The sequence below is a fragment of the Talpa occidentalis genome, unplaced genomic scaffold, assembly GCF_014898055.3.
Source record: "Talpa occidentalis isolate TD23 unplaced genomic scaffold, MPIMG_talOcc4v2.1 talOcc4.16, whole genome shotgun sequence".
In the NCBI taxonomy this organism is placed as follows: Eukaryota; Metazoa; Chordata; class Mammalia; order Eulipotyphla; family Talpidae; genus Talpa; species Talpa occidentalis.
Window position 1 is genome coordinate 80,797,579 of NW_023601653.1, and position 25,079 is coordinate 80,822,657.

The window sequence follows — 25,079 nt, forward strand, 5'->3', positions numbered from 1 at the left end:
GTATTTGAAAGCAAACTATGAATGATTGAAGAATTATTCATACAACATAGTAATTGATCTCTCCCATGGAAACACCATTTCCTTCAATGATGGAGAAATCGTAGGAACCGCAGAGACTGAGGTTTCAAACAGGGACTCATAACTACCATTATGAATAATTAACCCTGGTGAGTATAACCTGAAATTCTCACCATGTTTTAAAAAATTAAAATGCAAATACACCTAAAAGTACATCTTAGGTGCATCATTCATCAAACGCCTTGAGTAATTGTTATATGTCAGACACAGTTACGGTAGCAGAGTTTTTAGAGTTTATTAGTGACCCAAATGATCTAATGACCCTAAGAATATTAGGAGGCTCTTGAACTTCTAGAAGGAATACATATATAACATCTATGCGAATGCCTGTAGAATTTAATGGAAACTATACAAAGTAATTCTTTGAATGAAAAACAGTTCTTATCAGAGAAAGGGTACTGAGGTCTGGGAAGAAGGCAGGAAAGCTAAAGAAAGCATTCTAAAATACACAGTCTCTCTTAGAGGAAGAATAAAACTACTTCAGTTTCTATAAAATATCATAGGGGGAGCAAATTCTGGTTAGTGGGGAAATGCCCAAATCTCCAGAAGAGGGATTATTAGAAACAGCCCACTAGGTAAATAACAGCAATAGATGGAGAATTATAATATTAAAGATAAAATAAGGACTAGTTCACACACTTGATCTTAGCCAAAAGGCCGAGAAGCGATAAAATAAGGACTAGTTCAAAAGCCAGAGGAAGAGTCTAGAAAAGGCAGATTTACAAAGTTTAGAGTTGGGATTTCAACTGTAAGCCTTTTACTTAAGAATGTACTCAAAATTACAGTGAAATTTGAAGGAGAGAAGAAAATAAAGCTGTTGGACCAAGTGATCAGAAGAGACATTGAAGTTACAGCTTAGTCTCAGCCCATAGACAACTCTTTTATTTCTTCAATTCACACTTCCATTATGCCTTACACATGCTATCCACAAGGGAATATAAAAATATATAAAGTATAATCTCTACTTTGGAGAAATTTATAGAAATATTGAACAGAAATATATAAGTATACTGAAATATACAGTCCTATTTTTCAAGACAGCACACGTAACAAGGGGTTAGAAATAACAGAATCATACTCTCACACCCTGGAAGGATAAATGAAGATTTCCTTGAAGAACTGATACTCTCAGAGACTCCTCAAGGACAAATAAGCACAAGGCAGCTCTTGCACAAGAGACAGGGTGGAGAATTGCAACTAGTCAATGCTGTTGCAATTTCCGTTATAAGGAAGAAAGGTAAGGAACTTACAAGTATTGAGGCAAGAATATAGGGAAGGTACTGTTCATGAAGCGTCCTCACAAAAGAAATCAATCTTTGTGAGAAATAGTTACCAATGGAAGAGAAGAAGGCATGGTGAGGGAGCAAGACTTCACTTTGAACAGACAAAATGTGAGGTGTCTGTGGGGTATCCAACAGGTGAGAGATATGGTAAGTGTTTTTTACTTGGAAAAGTTTTGGCTTTTGGAATTCATCTATTCAATGAAAATCCTTTTCACTGAGTGAATGTCACCCATGAAGAAAAGTGTGAAGTAAGATGAATCACAAACAGAAATCATGAAACTAAAGTACTCAAGATAGAACATTGCAGAACAGCAATAATTCAAAGATGAATAGAAGATGAAGAGATAGAGTAGGACATTGAGAAGTGAGATTTAGAATTAGGAGCAAAAATCAGAATGATGACAGAATTCGATGAATGACTAAATTTTAATTTAAAAAAATATTGTGGGTGATGTAAGGCAAAATAACTATAAAAATGTGCTGTCTTAATAGTAAAAAGAAGTCCTTGAGGGTGTAAGAAAAGCTGTGGGTGGTTGCAATGAAAGGTTGTAGAGACTTCAAGTCTAAACTGAGTAGGGTTTCAGGTGGTGGAGACACCATTGCCTTTTCAGTGAAATTAAGAACATTATGTAAGAAGACACAGCCTGGAAAATTATAGTTAGTGATATTAAGTGTACCTTTGGCTTCAGGAATTTGAGAGAAATGGAAATATGTCAACAGACTGAAAAATAACATGAGCACATATGAGAATAAATCCTTTTGCAAATATCTTGATGGTAAATTTTACCCATGCTATATATAAAATACTTTCCAAACCCTCTGGGAGTTAAGAATAAGGAATAGAAGGACAGAAGGATAAAAGAGATAAAAGAAAAATCTAGGAACCAGTGTTGATTTTTGTTGTGATTGTTGTTTTCTTGTTTTCCAGAAGAAAAATGCATCCTTTGATAGCAACAATGGAAGAAGCTTCATGCTCTTAACTCTCTGCTCATAACTCTTCATGCTCATAACTGTCCTACAGCCAAAGTCTGTCTTGGATAAAGAATGTTATAGTGTACATGAAGCAACATCACCTTTCCCCCCGTTTGTAATTCCAATCTATGCAATGAATTGCAATCAACTACCTTTGTCAGTTTCAAGGGGTAATGACTGATTTAATAAACTAATAATTGTTTTCACAATTTCATGAATCCTGAAGGAATTATCCCCTGCTCATGCATACACAATTCAGAAAGGCTGTTGGAATTGTGGCAATATTGACCGTGATGTAAAAAGGAGTTTGCCTGGCTTTTATATACTGCATTTTGCTACAGATATTGAATATCTACTTCCTCATGAAGACTTTATGATTTTTATATGCCTATTAGCAGAGTCCAAAAGTCTGTGATGAAAAATCACACAGCAATAACAACTTTTATCCTGCTGGGATTAACAGACGATCCACAACTGCAAATCCTGCTTTTTATCTTTCTATTTTTCACCTACATGTTGAGTGTAACAGGGAATCTTACTATTATCACCCTCACGTGGGTGGACTCCCATCTTAAAACTCCTATGTACTTTTTTCTCAGAAATTTTTCCTTCTTAGAGGTCTCATTTACCACTGTCTGTATTCCTAGGTTTCTGTACAGTATGTCAACCGGGGATAATACCATTACTTACAATGCTTGTGCAAGTCAAATATTTTTTGTCATTCTCTTCGGAGCAACAGAATTTTTTCTCCTGGCAGCCATGTCATATGATCGCTATGTCGCTATCTGCAAACCCCTTCATTACATGACCATCATGAGCAATAGGGTGTGTGCCTCACTAGTCCTCTGCTGTTGGGTATCTGGTTTGATGATTGTTCTCCCACCTCTTAGCATGGGCCTTCAGCTTGAATTCTGTGACTCCAATGCCATTGACCATTTTAGCTGTGATGCAAGCCCCCTCATAAAGATTGCATGTTCAGATACGTGGGTAATAGAACAAATGGTTATCGTTATGGCCATAATTGCACTCATTATCACCCTTGTGTGTGTGTTTCTATCCTACACATACATTATTAAGACAATTCTGAGGTTCCCCTCTGTCCAACAAAGGAAGAAGGCCTTTTCCACCTGCTCATCCCACATGGTGGTGGTTTCCATCGCTTATGGAAGCTGCATCTTCATCTACATCAAACCTTCTGCAAAGGATGAGGTAGCCATAAATAAAGGTGTTTCAGTGCTCACTACTTCTGTTGCTCCCTTGTTGAACCCCTTCATTTACACCCTGAGGAATAAGCAAGTGAAACAAGCCTTCAATGACTTTTTAAAGAGGATTGCATTTCTCTCAAAACTTCGATGAATCAGGGTAATATGAGAGATGAAAGCCCTCTAAGTACTTAAGTAAAACTTCTAACTTATTTCATTGCTTATACCTTTAATTTGGCCCTGCTTACTTTCTTAGTGATTTGATACTGCATTCTAACCTCCCATCTTCTTTCAAACACCTTCTTCAACCAAACCAAACTCATGTGAAACTAAAAAACATATTTCCAAGCCATTAAACTTGTCTCCACCACTGACCTAGTCTTTCTTTTTAATTTTTTTTTTTTTTTAATTTTCTAGAGGCATGTCTTATTTATTTATTTATTTATTATTTGTTTGTTTGTTTGGTTTATACATGCACTGGGTACAGTCAGAAGTGTGGGAGGGCGAGAGAATTCACCAGAGCCAGAGCGGGGAGCAGAGCAGGCAGAAGGACCGAAGTACACTGCTGAGGGGAGCAGCGGGCGGCAGGAGAGGTCTGCGCGCCATGTGGGACCCTCCTCCGGTGGCCGGGGAGCAGCCGGGGATCGAACCGGCTGCAGAGGCTGCAGGCAGCCTCGCAACCCAGCGCTCAACCGCTGCGCCACCGGGGAGGCCCCCTAGTCTTTCTTTTAATGTTGTAGGGAAAGAAGGAAAACAGTAATATTCAAAAGCACATAAATTATATAGGCATTACATTATGTAGTAATATCACTGGCTTGTTCTAAAACAAAGGTATTAAAATTAATATTATAAATATAAGAATAAAATAAAAAACAGAAAACACCAATATCAAAGATAGATTAAAAATAAATAAAACCAAACAAACCATCACAAGATAATTAAAATAATGACACCAACAAAGTAGAAATGGAGATGACAGAGGAATTTGGAATAATTAAAATTGAAGATACGGAAATATCTTCACAATCCCTGATAAGATGATTTAGCTATTTATTTATTTTCATGAAAGAAGAACTTAACTTAAGGCACACATTTAATATAAAACGTATTTAAACATATCATTTATCATTTATATGTTACAGACATGGAATAGTTACATAAGAACATGTTGGCACACTACACATTTTAAATGATGAAATACAACAAATACCATCACATACAGCACAAGGTCAATTGACAGATTTTAAGAGCTATCAAGGGTAGCAAATCAGCAAGAACAGGAAAAATAAAGAACTACTAAAGGGCATAAAATACTGGAATTAAAAAAATTGGGGGACCATGGGAGTCTTGGTGGTAGATGTGTAGTGACATATAAGGATAGGGTGGGATACTATACTTCTAAATCATAAAAAGTGTTCTAAACCAATGTTGCCATAATCAAAAATTTTAATAAAAATAAGTTAATTAATTAAAAATAAATAAAAGATCAAAGAGACAGTTGAAAATATTTCTAAATTGAAGCGCTTACAGTTTGAAGTAAGTGATAGTGGTTTTTTGTTTGTTTGTTTTGGTGACTCTGGTGGGACATGAACAATAGTGTGTTTGTTAACGTAAGACGAAAAATAACAAAAATCTACTGATAATACTCCCACTTTTTAAAGCTATCGCTCTGTGAAAGTAACTAATTACTTCTGACTAACACACAGAAAGGGCAAGGAACTAATTGAATAAAATAGCTCCAATATTAAGCTCACTCCTGACCAACTATTTATTTTAAATTTGTAAGGGAAGTTGAAAGTTTCTTTTAAATTATCAATGGAATTGGAAAACTAAAATTTTCTCTTCACTGTCAACTTTCTTTTGATTGTTATTTGTGGGGAAAATTGCAGTGGTTTTGGAATCCCATGTGTTGATATTTGAATACTTTGCTTCCAAATCAAGAGTGCATTGTGGTATGGCAAGTCTGTGAGGGTGACATTACATACAGGTAAGCTTGAGATCTCCGTCACTTGTATGTGAAAATAGATCATTCTCAAATACAGATTTTTCCCTATTTATTGATCTGTAATGTGGTATAACTGTGTTGGAACATGAAGGTTAGAATCATAGAACTGTTTTAAAGTCACTTTACTTACCACAATAATTGCATATGTGTAGAATACAAACAAAGCAATTATAGAATTGACAGTCCACACAACTTTGTAAAACAAATCTGTGTTCAGAATTGTGTTTAAAATTCCCTTTTTAAGATAAACACGTGCAATTTGCAGCAACATGGATGGAGCTGGAAGGGATCATGCTCAGCGAAATAAGCCAGAAAGAAAAAGAAAAATACCAGATGGTCTCACTCATAGCAGGAATCTAGAAAACTTAAATAAGGGACCAGGAAAATGAATAACTATAAGAAAGTGAAAATCAAAATCAACAAACAACTATGAACCAGAGACACTCTATGGGGGGTGGGGGCGGGGAAAGGAGGGCTTGGGGTCAAAATAAGGGGGTTGTAATTGTATGGGGAATATAAAAATAAAATTTAAATAAAAAAATAAAATAAGAATCAAAATAAAATAAAATAAAATAAAATTCCCTTTTTAGGTAAATTTACATTTTGCGAAATGCATAAGACTTAAAGATCCAATTAGATGAGCTTTGACAAACATAAGCCACATTCTTATTAAATTCGTGATTGATCAATTAATCAATTGCAGGTTTCCACTTTGACTTATGGATTACTTTTGGTATGATTTCTACAGGAAAAATAATTGCCAATTGTAAGCATGTTTTTGCCAGGAAACTTCCATTAAAAATACTTCACTGCTTTATTGTATAGAAGTCATAGTGTCACATATTCTGTTATCAGGAATTTTTACATAAACTAACAGCAGATCTTATGTCTGCACCTTGCTCTCTGGAGCCTTCTAGGAAAGACTCAAAGACAAAGAGCTAGCCAGCTTACGACACTGTCTCCGGGTCCAGTAGCAGGATCTGGCTGTCAGTTTGAGACCTCTGTTTTCTGTTCTTGGTTGGTTGGTTTTATTACTTGTTATTATGTTATAGAGGTAACAGTTTACAGTGCTGTATATAATTCAGAGGCATACTTTACACCCCTCCAGTGTGTTACCACTATGTCCACCACCAAGACATGCACAATCCCCTATCATGTGCATTGGGCTAACTCCATCTTTGCTCTCATTCTCCCCCATTCATGCCCACACCCCCGTAGCCTTAATAGTCAGATTTCTTTGTTTGGTTTGCCTGCTATGCACCTCTCTATCTCATCTTAGGATCAACTTGAGCTTTTCCACCATGTCTCAAAATAGAGGGGCCCAGACCGGAGCTATATATATTTTGTTACCTAAACTTAGAATCACCTGGTGTAACTTGTAGTGGTTAGAACAGTCAGTAGTTGCTGCTCAAATTCAAGGAGAGGAACTTAGATCCTCCATCTCTTGGGAGGAGTATCAAAGTTATACTGTGGGAGCATGTTGGATAGAGTTATTTTTGTCTTACTGTCCTTTAGGGAAATGTTATTTGCCACAGGAATGAAGATGGAACACAGAATGTTGCTTTCATTCTTTTTCAATGAGACTGTGTGGGAAAGATAAAATTATGGGAAATTTATGCAACACACAACTCTATACATTTATCTCCTCCACTTATTCTAGGTGGATTAATAGCGGCAATCATTATCTTGATATCTGAGAACTAATCTCTTTTTTAAATATACATGTATCTTTACAAAATTCCTTTACTTGTAGTTGTTAAGATCAAAGTTTACCAATAACCTAGTAATATATTTTTATTCATCCATGAATGTTTTCTTTTCCCACTGTTGTTAAAATTAATAGACAGAATATTGATTAGGGAAGTATATGGTATCTGTAACACAAACAAAAATATATACCACTGGCACATATTGAAGATGGAAGAGGATGTTTTCTAATCATTAATCACCATCTCAGTATAAAGCAATTGTTATAATGGTATGTACACTAGGATCATTACAGAGCTGGGCATCTATGTGTCTAAGAGTGACACTTTGGAGTAAAGTGAAACAGTTTTGGAGAAAATGAAACTTTTTATCTTTAAAGTCATTTGAATTTTAAGAAATTGATTTGATGTCATTTTCTGTAGGAAAATTGTACAGAATTAAAATGCAATAACTGAGGCGTCCCTGGTGGCCTAGGGGTTAATGCTCAGCGTTATCCCAATATCACCACTGCAGCACGAATTCTATCCCAGGCCAGGGAGCTACCCACATGGTGCAGCAGACCTCTCCTGCCTCCCTGCTGCTCCCCTCAGCAATGTATTTCAGTAGATATGCCTGTTCTGCTCCCCACTCTGTCTCTGGTGAATCCTCTCACCACCACCCCACACCTCTGGCCTCTATACCCCAGTTCTTGTATGCATAAAATAAATAAATCTTAGACAATAAAATAAATAAAATGTAATAATTAACAAGGTATAAAATTCATTATATATACTCATTTATTCAATACATTCATTGATAATTTTAAGAGATTAAAATTGCTTATAGTTTTTTTAAAAGACTGGAAATCAACTGCCCAACATAAACAAAAACTAAAATCACATATATAAAATGTATGATTTGTTTCAAAGGAAATTGTGCTTTCTTACTATGTTGATACTTTTACACTTTAAAATAAATAATTTTACAAGACATATCTCTACATTGTCCCTTTAAAGATCAAGTTCTCTTGAAACATCTTAAGCATACTTAATAATTACAAAATTCATTGTATCTAGGAATTTTTAAAAGCATGTATTTTAAGTAAAACATGGGCCATATTTAACTTATTTATCATATCCAGCTCTCTGCAAACCTATCTTCTATAGTGCAATAAAAACCTGTATTTATTTTATTCTAACATGCTTTTAGAGAAAATAAAATCTGTGATCATATTTCTAACTTAAATTTCATGCTGAAAAACTGTAAGGAAAGTTAAAAAGAATGTATAGAATGGAATTTCTAAACTTCGGTAAGCTAAGATGATGCAAATATTAGATACCAGTGCTTAAACCAGAAGTCAATATAGTTTCTGTTCATATTTTTATGTCAATTATTTCAATACACACTATTAATTGTGTAAAGCACAAAATATCTTTCTAAATGCAGTTCTGAGGGCTTCTTTAACCTGCTGGTTCCTCAGAGTGTAAATAAAAGGATTCAGCAAAGGGGCAACTGAAGTATTGAGCACAGCAACTCCTTTGCTTAAAGTCACTCTTTCATTTGCTGATGGTTTTATGTAGATAAATATACAACTGCCGTATGTGATGGAGACCACGATCATGTGAGAAGAACAGGTGGAGAAGGCTTTTTTCTTTTGTTGAGATGAAGGGAATTTTAGGATTGTCCTGATGATGCAAGAATAAGAAAGGACCACTAATAACAACGTGACGACGAGAGTCAGCACAGCTAAGGTAAAGGCTATCAGTTCCAGTAAATGGGTGTCTGAGCAAGAAAGTTGCAGAAAAGGAGAAATATCACAAATGAAATGATCAATGATAGTTGAAGCACAGAAATCTAGGTTGAGACCCAGAATCAATGGAGGGAAAACGACCAGAAATGCAGTCACCCAAGAGCTGAGTACAAGCTTATGGCAAACTTGGCTTCTCATAATGGATGTGTAATGCAAAGGTTTGCAGATGGCGACATAGCGATCATAGGACATAGCTGCTAGAAGAAAAAATTCTGTAACCCCCAAGAATATGTAAAAAAACAGTTGAGATACACAGCCATTATAGGAAATGGTCTTTTGCCTGGTTACAATGGTGATTAGGAATTTAGGGATACAAGCACTGGTGAATGAAATTTCCAGGAAAGAGAAATTACGAAGGAAGAAATACATTGGGGTCTTGAGATGGGGATCCAGTAAAGTGAGAACAATGATCGTTAAGTTTCCTATCATACTCAGCAGGTAATTTAGAAAAAGAAAGAAAAAAATGATAATTTGTAACTGAGAATTACCCGTCAGTCCCAGAAGGATAAATTCTATCTGCCTTGTATGGTTTTTCATTTCTCTTTTGTGATTAAATAAAATTCTAGAAATAAAGAGGCACTAAAACATGAGCAACTTTATATCCAGGATACAATATATAAAATGCTTCATATTCATAAACATATTAATTTATAGTTAAAATCTCAAGCTTTAGATTTCATATTGAAACGTCGTTTAAAACACCAATGTAGCTTCTTGCAACTTCTCAGTGAACTGTGATGAAGACATAAAAAATGACAAAAGGAGAGAGAGTTCAATACTACAACAAAATAAGTATTAGGTGAATTTAGGGGGACATTTGAATATAAAGTAAATATAGCCCCATTTTCCAAAAAAAAAATATTTAAGGCTTTAACATTTTGCCATGTGTAATTGAGACCATGAGAGTAATGGAGAAAATGTTTGAATTTTCTTCAGATTTACTATTTAGATGTTTTAAAGGAAAACAGTGGTAAAGAGAATTGCGGGAAATATTTTTTGCAGCATCTTTGTATCAAAAATACTATTAACTGCTGATATTACTAAAACAGCTTTAAATTTTATTTTTCAATTATATAACTCTAACCATACTTCTTCAGTCTTTAAGCAAAGTGTACATTATGTTGAATAACTGTTCATCTATTGATTTCACTATCCAGATTCAGATGTACTACTAACAAATGATTTTGTTTATGTTGTTAAAACTTTGTAAGTTTGTTTCAGATTTCTATAAAAAATCACAGTGATTCAAACAGGGCTGATTCATTCCATTGAAAACTGTAGCTAATATATTCTTTAGATACATACTACTGATAATGCAAGATAATGAAACTAAACTTCCTATTTTTAAGTGTTTATTTGAAAAAATCAATAAAAGAGACAGACCTCTGAAAAAGAAAAATATACATTTGTGGGGGAAAAGACATATATAATTACAAATAATTATTAACCAAGCCAGAATAAATCTTTGTAATATGTAGAATTGAGGCTGCCGGAGGAGGCAGGTGAATGTAAGCAAATGGTGGAGGAGCCCAATGAACTGGGTGGAGAATCACTGGCGCCTTGGTGGTGTGGCAACAGACATCCAAAGAGGTGTGAACTTATACCCTAAGATATGGTGCTCTAACGAATGTACCTCATTTTAAAGAAAAAAAGGTAAAAAATTTAAATAAAAAAATTTAAATAATGTTATCCATTAATAAAATTACATTTTGAATACACAGTCTCCTTAAAAACATTATAAATATATTTGTTACAAATGTTTTATATGAATTGACCCAAACTTTACAATGACAACATATGGACATGCAAATATCATTTCTGAAAATGTACTAACAATGTTAATTAAAAATAAAGTACTCTTTAAGTGAAAAATTAAACTATAGGACATTTATGTGTTCATTAAAAAAATTAGTTATCCTTAAAAACACCTACCAAAAGAAACCATCCAATAACATGTTTTCTTTCAAGCTTCCCTAATCTTTTGCTTTTATTCCATAAAAGCAAAAAAATAAACTATTGGTGGATTCAAAAAACTAATATATCTTATTTACATAAGGTAAGATATATTTAAATCAACAAGCAACTATAAACCGAGACACACTATGGGGTGGGGGGATAAGGGAGTAGGATCAAAACAAGGGGGGTGGGAACTGTTTGGGGGCTATAACCAAGATGAAAATGCATACATTGTGCAAAAATGAAAAATGATGTAAAAAAATTTATGAAATAAAAAAATAAACTTTAAAACCAACCCTAGAAATTTAGCAATAGATATTTGGCTTTCAGAGGGGGAGGGAGCAGGAATAGGGAGAAATCAGGGGAATGTGGAAGGGTTAGGAATACAGTGGACTATAGCAGAGGAATATGAGTGTTTTCATGGTGGAAGTTCTATGGTGACTACACCTAAGGCGGGAAATCCTCAGCAAGGATATAAAATAATGTTACTTCAATAACAATAAATTTTAAAAATCTGTCTTTGTTCTAACTTCTACTTTTCCTGCAAAATACATCAAGCATTCCTTTATGCTCATTGTGGTTATCAGAGTAATCTCAAAACCACAAATCAGGTGTTTGTTCTGTAACAAGTACAGATTTTTGCAATCAATAATTATCAACATTGAGCTATCATTGCCCAGTGTTTATCAGCAATAGCAATTTCAAAAAGATAGCAATTTCAAAATAGCAATTTCAAAAAAGATATTTTTCTGTTTCTAGCAATGAACTAAAACATGTGAAGACAATTGTCCAGGAAAATACCTTTCAGCCTTATGTTTGATTAACATCTGGAGCTGTTCAAATTCTCTATATCTAGAGTATAATAGAATGACCATGGTTCCCTCCACAATTCTGGAGTGCAGGGTCTGATCTAATCACTATACTATTAGCAATGCAGAAACTGCTTTTTCCCACAGTATGTTTAGAGTAAATGCAACAGATACTCTAGAGTTTCCTGTAGAATTCTTAACAAAATATTCTTTTGCAAATGAAGTTATACATATGCAAATTAGGAGATGTTTGTAATTATTAAAAATTAAAATTAAAATAACACCACTATTTTACTTACCATTTGTAAGTCTATTGGTATCTTTTTCCTCTTAGGTCCAGATTAAGGATCGATCATAAAGAAAGGCAGACATTCTCACTGGAAAACAATATTTAAGTCTGTAGGCAGATAAATTAATTTCAAGTAATCTTTTAAGTTAATTCAAAGAAAGGGCTAAAGTGTAATGATTTTAGAAACATAATTTTCCTTCACTCTCACATATATCTTAATATTAAATAGTACCTATGCTTTTGAATCACAAAGCTTTCTTTTTTGATGCCATATAATTAAAATATGTGTTACCAACTAATCCCACATCAGAAACATTAAGAAAGATCATCATAACTGAGATGATTAGCTTGAAACTTGGGAAATGTTGGCAGTTTTAAATTATATGAAAGGAGTGTTTGCTTCTTTACAGCAAATCTAAGGGGATAGTGTCTCTAGGGAGAAAAACAAAAGAAGAAAAAATATTCAAAAGATCCTAGAAGTGTATTAAAAATACACTTATAATTTCAAGTGTGATGTTATAAAGTTAGAGTTGTTTCCTTTAAAATTAATCATTTCAAGACAATAATATAAACATTGCAAGCTAGCAGATTATTTGGGGGTTTGTTAATATGTCCCAAGAAACCAAGGGAATTTCTTTTGAGACTTTTATTTTCCCCTCAGTATGTGAATCTATCACTAGAAGAACAGCATGTTTGTGTTTATTATTTTATATACATATATATACATACACACATATACATGTACTTTGAGAATTTTTTTGAAGATGAAAGAAAAATTTCACATTAAAATATTATTTAGCCATAAGAATAAAGTAAATTCAAGGAACACACATATATAATATACAAATGAAGAAATAAATGTTAAAAGTATCCCCATCACAAAATAAAATAAATACAAACTTTAAAAAATAAAGCTTCCACATTACATTTTGACATCATGAGACCACCTAGTCAACTGAGCTAGGGAAGTATCTTACATTATGATTTGAGAATGAATATTTACCTCAGTAATTTGGGAATGTGCACCTAATTATAACTTTTTTTTTACTTATTACTAATTATTATAACACCTATCATATATTGAACACTTAGTATGCATGAAGTACTCTGCTAATTCTTCTACACATGAAACAATTATTCATAATATGAAAGTACACATACCTACATTAAATATAAGGTTTTTAGTAATTTGAGGAACCTCCACATTGTTTTCCAGAAGGGTTGTACGAGTTTGCATTCCCATCAACAGTGTTAGATGGTTTCTTTTAATCCACATTCTCAACAACACATATTGTTGCTTGACTTGTTGATATAAGCATTTAACATATGGAGACTGAGCAACACACTACTGAACAACCACTGGATAAATGAGGAAATCAAAGAAGAAATTTTACAAAATACTTAGCGACAAATGAATATAAAGACATAACCAATCACCACCTACACAACAGAATAAAAACAGTAGTAAGAAGGAAGTATGTGGCAATATAGACCCACATCAAGATATAAGATAGAGATCAAATAAAACACCTTACCTCTCACCTTATGGAAGTGGAAAAAGAAGAACAAACAAAAATGTAGTGGAAGAAGTTAGAACAACTAGTGCAAACGGATATGAAATAGGAATAAAAAAAGACAGTTCAGAAGATCATTGAAACCCAAACCTGGTATTCATTTTATTAAATAAAAACAATTTGAAAAAAATAAAATAAAATTGCATAGGAAATACTTTTTTAAAAGAAGAACTGCAGTTATTTAAGTTGTTTTGAATAAAGGGAGCTTCACTGACGTCATAATGTGAATAGACCCTTTGGTACCACATAGATTTTAATAAATGAGGTTTATGTATCACAATAATTTGTAAAAATTAAAGAGAGGGGAAATATCCATTTTTTTATAAAATGGTAAATGGACAACTGTAGAAGGTGAGTTGTGCAAGAAAAACAGGCTTAACACTTAGATTATAAGTGAACACTTGTAGATGTGTTTTCTGCAACATTTAAATCTGCCCCAAAACAGAGAAGACATTAATGTTAAAAATGTAAGTCATAAATTATTGCAATATTATGTAAGTAAATATATAAGATCAGGATGTAAAACCTCTCAAATAATGGCAATAGCTTCAGAAATAAAACAAAACACAAATATATTTTATATGTATTAACCAAAATTTTTCTATATTAACACCATTAATTGTGTTAAATTTAATAACAAATCACAAAATAGTATTTTTAAAATATAAGACTTTCATATACTTAATAGCATGAGCATATGCAAACATCTTAGAAAATTATAAGGAATCTCTTATTTGAAAACAGTGAAAGGATAGCAGTATTCAGCTCATAAGCAAGACAAAATTACCAAAAAAAAATTTGAACAAATGCATATCATCAGCAATCAACAAAATATGAATTAAAGTGACCAAAGAGGAAACTATTATTAGGATCATTGTCTTGACACTGATAATACATCTTGACCTTGGTGCTATTCACACTTCTCCAAGGACATTGTCCCAATTCCTAGGTGCATTAGTTAGCTTTTGTTTTGGTTTTCTGTGTTAATTTTAATTTGCACCCGCTAGGATTTTGAAACAGGGTCACCAAGGACACTTTCTTTAAAACTTAGTTGACAGTTGACTACATAAAGCATCTTCAAACATCTCTGTGGTGAAATGTTAAAGGGTGTCACGCTAAAATTATTGGATCACATCATCAGGCTTTCAAGAATCAAAAAGAATTTCTGGATTTCCCCTGCCTGTTTGCAAGTTTTCCATCTCTGTCTCCATCCAGATGAAACAGAAATAATTGCCTTTTTAACTTTAACTGACATGGCAATTCATGATGAATTTTAGACATAGGAATATAAAAATTGATAAAACTTGTGCATGCATTTCCACTGCTACCCTGAGTGAAAGTTGAGAGTATGACGAGATTCTATCTATGTTACTACTATGAATTCTTGTGTGGTGGTGAGATTCATTAAGAATCTGTGGGGATAAAACAAAACGGAGGCCTGATGAGAGACTGAACTGTAAGTATATTCACATTTCTTAAATCATTATCTGTATTTGGAAAAACTAATTATTTCCTATCCTACTCCTAAGTATATGTAAATATATATATATACATACATACTTACATAGAAACACATTTATAAATATGTGTATGTTTAATTTGAATAGTTCATACTGATACAGCAGATTCATTTCTTGAATGTTATTGCTTTTTCAAGAATATAAGACGTAGACGCAAATGCGGGGTTCTCTGCACATGTTCTCTGAACTGGTGAAGCAGGTGGGCAATTGAATAATCAATCTGGTGGGCATGTAACACAGCGGCTACTGCTCCCACTGTCAAATGTTACAGGGCAACCCAGACATCCTTTCCTCCCAACAAACACACACACAGACTCTCAAATATTTATCTCCTCAACTGAATGAAATTTGGCTTGATTTTTCATTTTTTTAAACCTTTTCCTTTAAAAAGCATACCTACTAAACATAGAGCTTCCATATGATCCAGCAATTCCACTCCTAGGTATTTACCCAAAGGACACAGAAACATCAATTCCAAAGAGCACCTGCACTCCTATGTTTATAGCAGCACTGTTTACAATAGCTAAGCTTTGGAAACAACCCAAATGCCCAAAAATAGATGACTGGATCAAGAAGATGTGGTACATATATACCATGGAATATTACTCAGCATTCAAAAAAGATAAACACATGCAATTTGCAGCAACATGGATGGCACTGGAAGGGATCATGCTCAGCGAAATAAGCCAAAAAGAAAAAGAAAAATACCGGATGGTCTCACTCATAGCAGGAATCTAGAAAACTTAAATAAGGGACCAGGAAAATGAATATAAGAAAGTGAAAATCAAAATCAACAAAAAACTATGAACCAGAGACACTTTTTGGGGGGTGGGGGGCGGGAGGGGAAGGATTGGGGTCAGAATGGGGCGTTTGCAATTGTATGGGGGAATATAAAAATAAAATTTAATATTTAAAAAAAAAAAAAAAAAAGAAAATCCCAGCAGTCCATAAACATCAATGGTATGCTGAATTAGAAGATGACTTTCATGAAAATCAAAATCAACAAAAAACTATGAACCAGAGACACTCTATGGGGGGTAGGGGGCGGGAGGGGAGGGATTGGGGTCAAAATAAGGGGGTTGCAATTGTATGGGGAATATAAAAATAAAATTTATTATAAAAAAAAAAAAAAAAACAATCATCCTCTCCTACCCCACTTTCCCCTTCTTCATGTTCCCCTTTCTGAAGCAAGCATGTTAAATTCTTTTGAATATAGTTATTTTGTTAAAACAATAAACAATCTTTACATTATTATAACTATTTAAATGATACTGGAAGAATCAGGGAACTTATTTTTTTCTTTTGTAGTTTGTTTAACATTTTCCCTGAAATTTCAATATTTTTTAAATATGTCTTTCCTATAATAAAAGCCTCTGTCTTTAAACGAAAAAAAAAAAAAATAAAAAAAATAAATAAATAAAAAGCATAAGTATGTCTATGGGGCTTAGGTGGTCAGAGCGCTATGGTAACACCACCAAAAGGGGGGATCCTATACTTCCAAAATACAAACAATGATGTAAACCAACATTACCTTAATGAAAAACGAAAACAAAAAAAAAGCATAAGTAATTTTTGACATTGAAGTTCTGTAAAACTGAATAGTAAATAACACTTGAAATATATTATCAGAATCATTTGAAGCACATTTTGATGTTAACTAGGACAAAAGGGTTGTTTTGCAGCCTTGTTTTGTAAGGTCTGCAGGGACTTTTTGATACAGATTACAATAGGGAATGATGAGAATATGACTGTAAGAAGAAAGGAAGGTAGGTTGTGGTGATAAACAATCCTGCTTATCACATCATTATTACAGATATTTCAAGTGTGGATCTGCAGAAGTATATGGGGTAACAGCATTTCAACAATTTTTTATGAACCTGTGTCAGTGTTTGGCCTCTCTGATAGTATTTAGAAATTCTAAATTCTGGCTTTTTGTATAGATTCCAGTCCAGACCATTTTGACAAAGAAAAAATTCAGTGAAAGCTTTGTTTGAAACTAGTCATCTAATTACACACCATCCAAAATAAGGTACTAATTCTAATCTAACTAAATTATAAAGTAGCTTATCATATATATTTTCCTTAATATCAAAATAGCACCTCCACACACTTAAAGGACTTCTAGAAAAATGTAGAGGTAAATATTATATTTTTCCCATCCATACTCATTTTATTAAGTGTTTTTTAACATAAATGTATGTTGCCACTTAAATACTATTTAATAAAAGCAGAACACGAATCTGCTTTTAACTTCATTAATCTTCTCACTTGTTTTTCAATCTTCTATTTTCTTGATTTTCCATTTTATATTCTCTACCTGTTAAAATAATTCCTGGTTGATTTTTTACAGGCAGACTAACTAAAACATGGAGCTTGTAATGAGAAATCACACATCAATAACAACATTCGTCTTGCTGGGTCTTACAGAGGACCCACAGCTGCAAGTGCTGGTTCTTGTCTTCTTATTTCTGACATACATATTAAGTATAACTGGAAACCTGACAATTATCATTCTTTCCCTAATAGATTCCCAACTCAAAACACCTATGTATTTTTTTCTCCGAAATTTCTCCTTCTTAGAAATTGCATTCACAACAGCCTGCATCCCCAGATACCTGTATAGTTTATCAACTGGAGATAATACCATTACTTATAATGCTTGCTTCAGTCAAATATTTTTTATTATACTTTCAGCAGCCACAGAATTTTTTCTCCTGGCAGCCATGTCCTATGACCGCTATGTGGCCATCTGCAAGCCCCTGCATTATGTGACCATCATGAACACCAGAGTCTGCACCATCCTCGTGGTCTGCTGCTGGCTCTCTGCATTGATCATTGTTCTCATTCCATTTGGAATGGGCCTCCAGCTAGAATTCTGTGACTCCAATGCCATCGATCATTTTGGCTGTGATGCTTCTCCTCTTTTTAAAATTTCATGCTCGGATACCTCGTCCACAGAGGTGGTGGTCATTTTCTGTGCAGTGCTGATATTCATCAGCACGCTGATAGAAGTTGCTCTTTCCTACATATATATCATCAGGACTATCCTAGGATTCCCTTCTGCTTCACAGAGAAAGAAAGCTTTTTCCACCTGTTCTTCTCACATGATTGTTGTTTCCATCACGTACGGCAGCTGTATCTTCATCTACATCAAGCCTTCAGCCAAAGAGCAGGTGGAAATTAACAAAGGAGTGTCCGTGCTTACCACATCTGTTGCTCCTCTGCTGAACCCCTTCATTTATACTTTGAGGAACAAGCAAGTGAAACAAGCTTTCAAAGACACAATAAAAAAAATTGCATTTATTTTAAACAAGTAAGAGCACATGGAATTGAAACAATCAAATGAAAATGAGAGATTATCCTTTAACAGTTTTTTTGAAAGACACATTACGTTAGTCAGGTTTATAAGCTCATGATCCTTTGAAGCTTGATTTGTGAACCTGTTTAGATTAAATAATTCTTTTCCACTTAATCGCAATCAAAATGGTTTCTCCTGAGAATAGCATTAGAATATTTTTCTAGGATTCACTACCTCCCCTTATCCAATACCAAACAAATATTCTTCAAAAATAAATGGTATAACATGCTAATATAGTATCTATGATTCCTGGAAAATTTTTGAAAAAAGAGTTTTGATAAACTCTTTTATATTAAATATGTAAATATGCTAAAAGAAATATTTGAAATATAAAAGTTCATCTTGTATTAAGGGTGCTGAATATGCAAATTTTAAGATAAAACTTAAACTTAGCACATCGAGTAAAATTAAATATAGGAAGACCAATGTCAGAAAATAAATACCTAAAATGTGGAAACAAATATGATATAGAAAAGATATTATTTCAAGAAACCTAAAAATTTAGACCAAAGCTCCTTGACAATAATGGCAAGCAAGCACTCATGCATGCGTACACACACATGAACAAAAAAAGAAATATTTAAAATAACAGGAGGCTTTTTTTCTGTCTCTATCAGAGCTACTTGTTTTATAGCATGTTTTCTGCAATTAATTATCATAAAACTGAATCAATTACATGAGGAAACATTTCACAATGAGTGGATCCATTCAGTATTTTGAAAAAGGGGAAATTGAGAAACTGAGTCCATAGTATTTTATGCTCAGTTCACACTATGACCAAGAGATAAAGAGCAACCTGATTGTGCCTCTGAGATATGTTTGCAAAGATCAGATCAGGTAACAAAGTTAGTATCCTTGGCCCAATGCCAGACTGAACTAGGACAGGGCAGGAGATCCCCATGCAGCCATGACTGGGGGTCTGATGTTCCACAGGGAGGGCAAGTGTGCTCAAGGTTACCAGCTACAGTGCTGAGAGCTCAACAGAGGTGCAGAGGTCAAGTTGTCTGTGACCTTGGAGTTTTGAGCCAAGCAAAGTGAAGACACCTTGTCAATATCCCCTGAAGTCCCAGATCTCACTGAACATTGGGGGGAATGCTGAGGAATACCTCAAGGGTATGGACCACAGTTTAGAGCAAGAGTCAGATAACTGAGGCCTGAGGGTAAAATCCAGCCACCACTGGTTGTTGCAAATGAAGTTTTATTGGAACGTGTCCACTCTCACATATCTGTATATTTCCCGTGGTTGCTTTTAATGTCAGAATTGACTCATTTAATAAAGATCTCATGAACCAAAAGCCAGAAATGTTTTCTATCTGCTCTTTTACAAAAAATGTCTACTCACTTCTGTCTTTACACACTGAACAGAAGCAATGCTATAGATATGAAATTTTAAATATATATATGAGCAAAAGAACTAGAAAACAAAGAAAAAATCAAGAAAGTATTAAAGTTATTATTTAACATCAGGTCTAATAAAACCTTATCATTAATAATAAATTGTGTTGGAATAGCTGACTTATCATGTGTAGGAAATTTTAGATTGAATGTGCCAATGGCCATTATTGTACAAATAATGAAAGATACAAATAAATTAAAAACTAACATGACTAAAAAATATAAATAATATAAAAAATAAATGTCTTATAAAGTGTGATTAAAGGTTTTCTAAGGAAAGCAAATTTAGAAACTATAAAGCAAAACTGATGTAACTCAAGACTGACTAACACACCAAATGTCAGAGACTACATTCAGTGATACACAAAAATAAGGTATATACGCCTAACATGTATAATATTTGATAGCATATGAACATTTCATTAGAAGCATACAGAGCAAGCCAACGTGCCAATATTTAAAATTGTCAAAGTCCAAGAACAGCCCCATTAATAAGTTAAGAATGAATGATTAATGAACTGAAAAAATGGTTTTGTCTGAGTAGCAGTCACCAAGAACCCAGGCTGCTTCTAACTTTCTTGGATTAGTCTGTGCTGTCTCCTCCTGCCACATTACGGCCTCCCTCGCTTCTAATGTCATTTTAGTGTTTCAAGCAAACAGAAAGACTTGAGGGAATGCTTTCTCTTTTTAATTTCTTTAATTAATTTATTTATTTTCTTAATCTTGTTCATTTTTGGATAATATTGGATTTCTTCCCTCTTCTGTCATCCTTTAGGTCTCCCACCATCATGGCACCCATGAACCATGACCACAGTCCCTTGTGCTCTTCCCTCTCCTGTTTGGACCCTCTGCTACCCCCAGCCCTGCTTTATACCTCAGATCTATATCAGCTTGCAAGTTTTGTCATCTCTTGTTTTTCCTGACACTTTGGTGGGTTCTCTATATTCCACATGTAAGGGAAATATCTGATATTTATTTTTCTTCTCCTGACTTATTTTGCTTACATAATCCCTTCCAGCTCCATCCTTGCTGCCTCATGGCATGAGTTTCTGTTTTTTGACCACTGAGTAGTATTCTATGTTGTATTTATACCATATTCTTGATCTATACATCTGCTTGGGGCATTTATGCTGTTTCCATATCTTAGCTATTGTAAATAGTAATGCAATAAAGCACAGAAGTGCAGATTTCTTTCATTGTGTTTTTGTATCCTTTGGGTAGATTCCTAGGTTTGGTCATAGGGTATGTCCATTTCTTTAGTGCTGAGGAATCTCCACACAGCTTTCCATAGTAGCCAGACTACTTTACATTCCCACCAACAGTAGAAGAGAATTCATTTTTTTTAAGATTTATTTATTTTTACAAGCACTGGGGTGCAGGCCAGAAGCACAGGAGGGTGAGAGGATTCACCAGAGACACAGTGGGGAGCAGAACAGGCAGAAGGACCAAAAATACACTGCTGAGGGGAGCAGCGGGCGTGACAGGAGAGGTCTGCTGTGCCATGTGGGAATCTCTCTGGAGAGCCGGGAATGGAACCGGTGCTGTAGAGACACAGACAACCTCACAGAGCTGTGCTCAACCTGCTGCGCCACCAGGGAGGCCCAAAGAGAATTCAATTTTTAACACATCATCACCAGCATAATGTAGTTTATGAAAACATTTAAATCTGACCAGAGAGGGAGAAAGTGTTAATGTAAACAGTGTAAGTCATTAATTGTTGCAAAGTCATATAAATAAATATATGATCAGTTATATAAATAAATACATAAACATAAATACATATATAAGTATATATGATCTCAAACAATGACAATAGCTTCAGAAATAAAACAAAACACAAATATATTTTATATGTATTAACCTAACTTTTTCTATATCAAAAACATTAATTGTATTAAATTTAAATAGTAAATCATGCAAGTGGATTTTTAAGATACAAGATATTCATGTACTTAATAGCATGAATATTTGCAAACATATTAGAAAATTCTTATTCAAAACAGCAAAAGGGTGGTAGTTCGTAAGGCAAAAATTATCAAAAAGTTTTGAACAAATGTCTATCGCTAACAATATACAAAATATAAATTATGTGAACAAAGAGCAAATTACTACTAGGATCACTATTTTAACATAGATTAGCACACTGATAATACATTTTGACCTTGGTGTTATTAATACGTCTTCTAGTCTCCAAGTACATTGTCCCAATTCCTAGGTGCATTAGTTAGCTTTTGTTTTGGTTTCCTGTATTATTTTTAATTTGCACCCGTTAGGGACTTTGAAACAGGGTCACCAAGGACACTTTTTAAAATGTAGCTGACAATTGACCATATAAAGCTTACTCAGTCATATCTGTGGTGACATATTGAAGGGAATCACAGTAAAAACTGTTGTATCAGATTATCAATTTCTCAAGAATCAGAAAATTTCTGCTTTGCCTCCGCCTGACTACTAGTTTCCTTCTATATTTTTATATAGATTATGCCGAAACAATTGCCATTTTAACACTAACTGATATGGCAATTTATGATAAACATTAGACAGGAATATGAAAACTGATAAAGCTTGTGCATGCATTTCCACTGCTACTTTGAATGAAAGTTGAGAGTATGACTAGATTACATACAAGTTACTACTAAGATTCTTGTTTAATGGTGAGATTCATTAAGGATCTGTGTGGATAAAACAAAAACTAAAGCCTGGTGAGAGACTGAAGAGTAAGTATTTCCATATTTCTCCAATCAATTTTTTATTCTGAAATTTAGAGAAACAGACTATTTCCTATCACCTCCCTAACTGTGTATAAATATATATATAAATACATACGTTTATATATTAACACACATTTATATTTTTGCATGTGTTTAATTTGGATCACTCGTTAGCATACAAGAAATTAATTTCTTGAATGTCATCTCTTTTTCAAGAATATTAAACATGGAAGCAAATGAGGGGTTCTCTCCACATGTTTTCTGAATTGGTGAAGTGGGCAATTAAATAGTCAAATCTGGTGGGAATATAATGCAGCATCTACTGCTCCCACTGTCACACACACACAGAATGTCAAATATTTATTTCATCAGACATCTAAACACTGTTAAGCAAAATAGTAAATTACACTTGAAATATATATATTTTTATAAGAATCACTTGAGGTACTTTTTGATATTAACTGGTAGGACAAAAGGGGTTTTTTGCATCCTCAGATAACACCAAGGCCTGCTGGGAGTTTTTGCTACAGATTTTAATAGGGAATGAAGAGAATATGACTGTAAGAAGGAAGGAAGGTGGATTGTGGTGATAAATAATCCTGTTTCTCACATAGGCTATTACAGATATTTCAAGTGTGGATCTGCAGAATCACATGGGGTGACAGCATTTCAACAATTTTTTTGCATGAAGCAGTATCAGTGTTTGTCCTCTCTGATAGTATCTAGAAATGCTGCATTGCTGTGTAGATTCCATCCAAGACCATTTGACAAAGAAGGAAATCAAGGGCAGCTTTATTTGAAACTAGCCATCTATTAAAACACCATCCAATAGAAGGTGTTAATTCTAATCTGAAATACATGCTAAATACATGCTTTGACTGTTGTCAAAGTAGCTTGTCCTATATATTATCTATAAAATCAAAATAGCACTTCCACACTCGTAAGGGACTTCTAGTAAATGTGGAGGTAAATATAATACAATGGGAATCATCATTGGAATATATCTACAACTTTTTAAAACCTCATTGCCTTATACTTATTTTTTGGATACACCTGTTTTTTCACACTGTCCATATCAGAAATTATTTAAGTGAAAAGTCCTGTGGCGTGTGGCCAGCAGAGCTGATGAAGTGTCCAGCTGGACACACTAATTCGACTCCAAAACTGTGCTCCCTTCCTGCTGGGTTCTCTGCCTCCCTCCTGCTGACTGCATCAGTTTTACACTCAACTGTGAAGACTTAATTTTTGAGTTCGCTTTTATCTGACACTTTGCTTAGTTTCTCTATATCCCACATGTAAGTGACACCATCTAGTGCTTGTCTTTCTCCTTCTGTCTTATTTCACTAAACATAATCCCCTCCAGCTTCATCCACGTTGCTGCAAATGGCATGAGTTTAACTTGTTTTTTAATCACCCAGTTACACTTTATCTCCACCAGCAATGGATGAACCTTTCAATTGCCTCATATTCTCCCACACTTGCTATTGAGTAAACTTAATTTTTATTATTCCAATAAATGTTTACAAATAATTTATTTCCTTTTAGGTTTCATTTCATTTTTCCCTTTAGTTTTCAATTCAAGCAATGTTGAGAATCTTTCAAGAATGAATGTCCACTCGTGCGCCATCCTTTGTGAAGGCTCTCGTCAGAGCTTTGAGATCTTTTGGGGGGGATGTTTGTGTTTTCATTAGTAATTGCATGTTTTTATGTTACATATACACATATCCTGTTCATGTATATGTTACATACCTTTATCATCTGCATATAGCATGTATTTAGCAAGCAAGAATTCAGCTATATTTATTTTGCCTGTGTGTTTATAGTAAATACATCACCATTGGTAGTTTTTGTTTTACAAATATCTTTTTTTTAAGATTTATTTATTTATGCATACAAGACCTGGGGTACAGGCTCAGAGATGCGGGTGGGGGGGGTGAGAGGATTCACCAGAGACAGAGTGGGGAGCAGAACAGGCAGACGGACTGAAATACACTGCTGAGGGGAGCAGCAGGCAAGACAGGAGAGGTCTGCTGTGCCATGTGTTTTTCTCCCTGGGGGGATCAAACCGTGCTGCAGAGGTTGCAGATTGCTTCATAGTGCAGTGCCTACCCCCTTGCGCCACCAGGGAGGCCCTTACAAATATCTTATCCTAGTATATGACTCTCCTTTTCAGCTTTAAAACACTGGTTGTTTTTCTAGCTTTATGATCTATTACAAATTTACTTCTGATTGTGGTCATATGTATATCTTCTTATAGCAGCACCATTTATGATGATTTTATTTCTCCTCTCAAATTACATTATGTTACTCTATGTCAGTCTTTGAAATTTGGTGTATATTATCATGCTATCTGCAAAGTGATAGTATTTCTTCTTCCTTATAATTTGGATGACTCCTTTTTTGCTAATACAGTTGCTGTGAATAGAATTTC

At 34.2% G+C, this 25,079-nt stretch overlaps 3 protein-coding genes across 3 annotated transcripts; 2 read left to right on the plus strand and 1 right to left on the minus strand.

The window, feature by feature from the left end:
* Positions 1-2,747: 2,747 nt before the first annotated feature.
* LOC119248451 (olfactory receptor 6C2) lies at positions 2,748-3,689 on the plus strand. The gene has a single exon (XM_037515407.1). It carries the CDS (start codon positions 2,748-2,750, stop codon positions 3,687-3,689), a length of 942 nt encoding a protein of 313 aa, XP_037371304.1.
* Positions 3,690-8,634: 4,945 nt separating this feature from the next.
* LOC119248452 (olfactory receptor 6C70) lies at positions 8,635-9,573 on the minus strand. The gene has a single exon (XM_037515408.1). It carries the CDS (start codon positions 9,571-9,573, stop codon positions 8,635-8,637), a length of 939 nt encoding a protein of 312 aa, XP_037371305.1.
* A 7,989-nt stretch (positions 9,574-17,562) lies between these two features.
* Positions 17,563-18,501, plus strand: LOC119248453 (olfactory receptor 6C2-like). Its single transcript, XM_037515409.1, has one exon. It carries the CDS (start codon positions 17,563-17,565, stop codon positions 18,499-18,501), a length of 939 nt encoding a protein of 312 aa, XP_037371306.1.
* Positions 18,502-25,079: the final 6,578 nt, after the last annotated feature.

Coding starts and splice junctions, on each gene's coding strand:
- LOC119248451 (XM_037515407.1), top strand. CDS start 2,748: ATGAAAAATCACACAGCAATAACAACTTTTATCCTGCTGGGATTAACA.
- LOC119248452 (XM_037515408.1), bottom strand. CDS start 9,573: ATGAAAAACCATACAAGGCAGATAGAATTTATCCTTCTGGGACTGACG.
- LOC119248453 (XM_037515409.1), top strand. CDS start 17,563: ATGAGAAATCACACATCAATAACAACATTCGTCTTGCTGGGTCTTACA.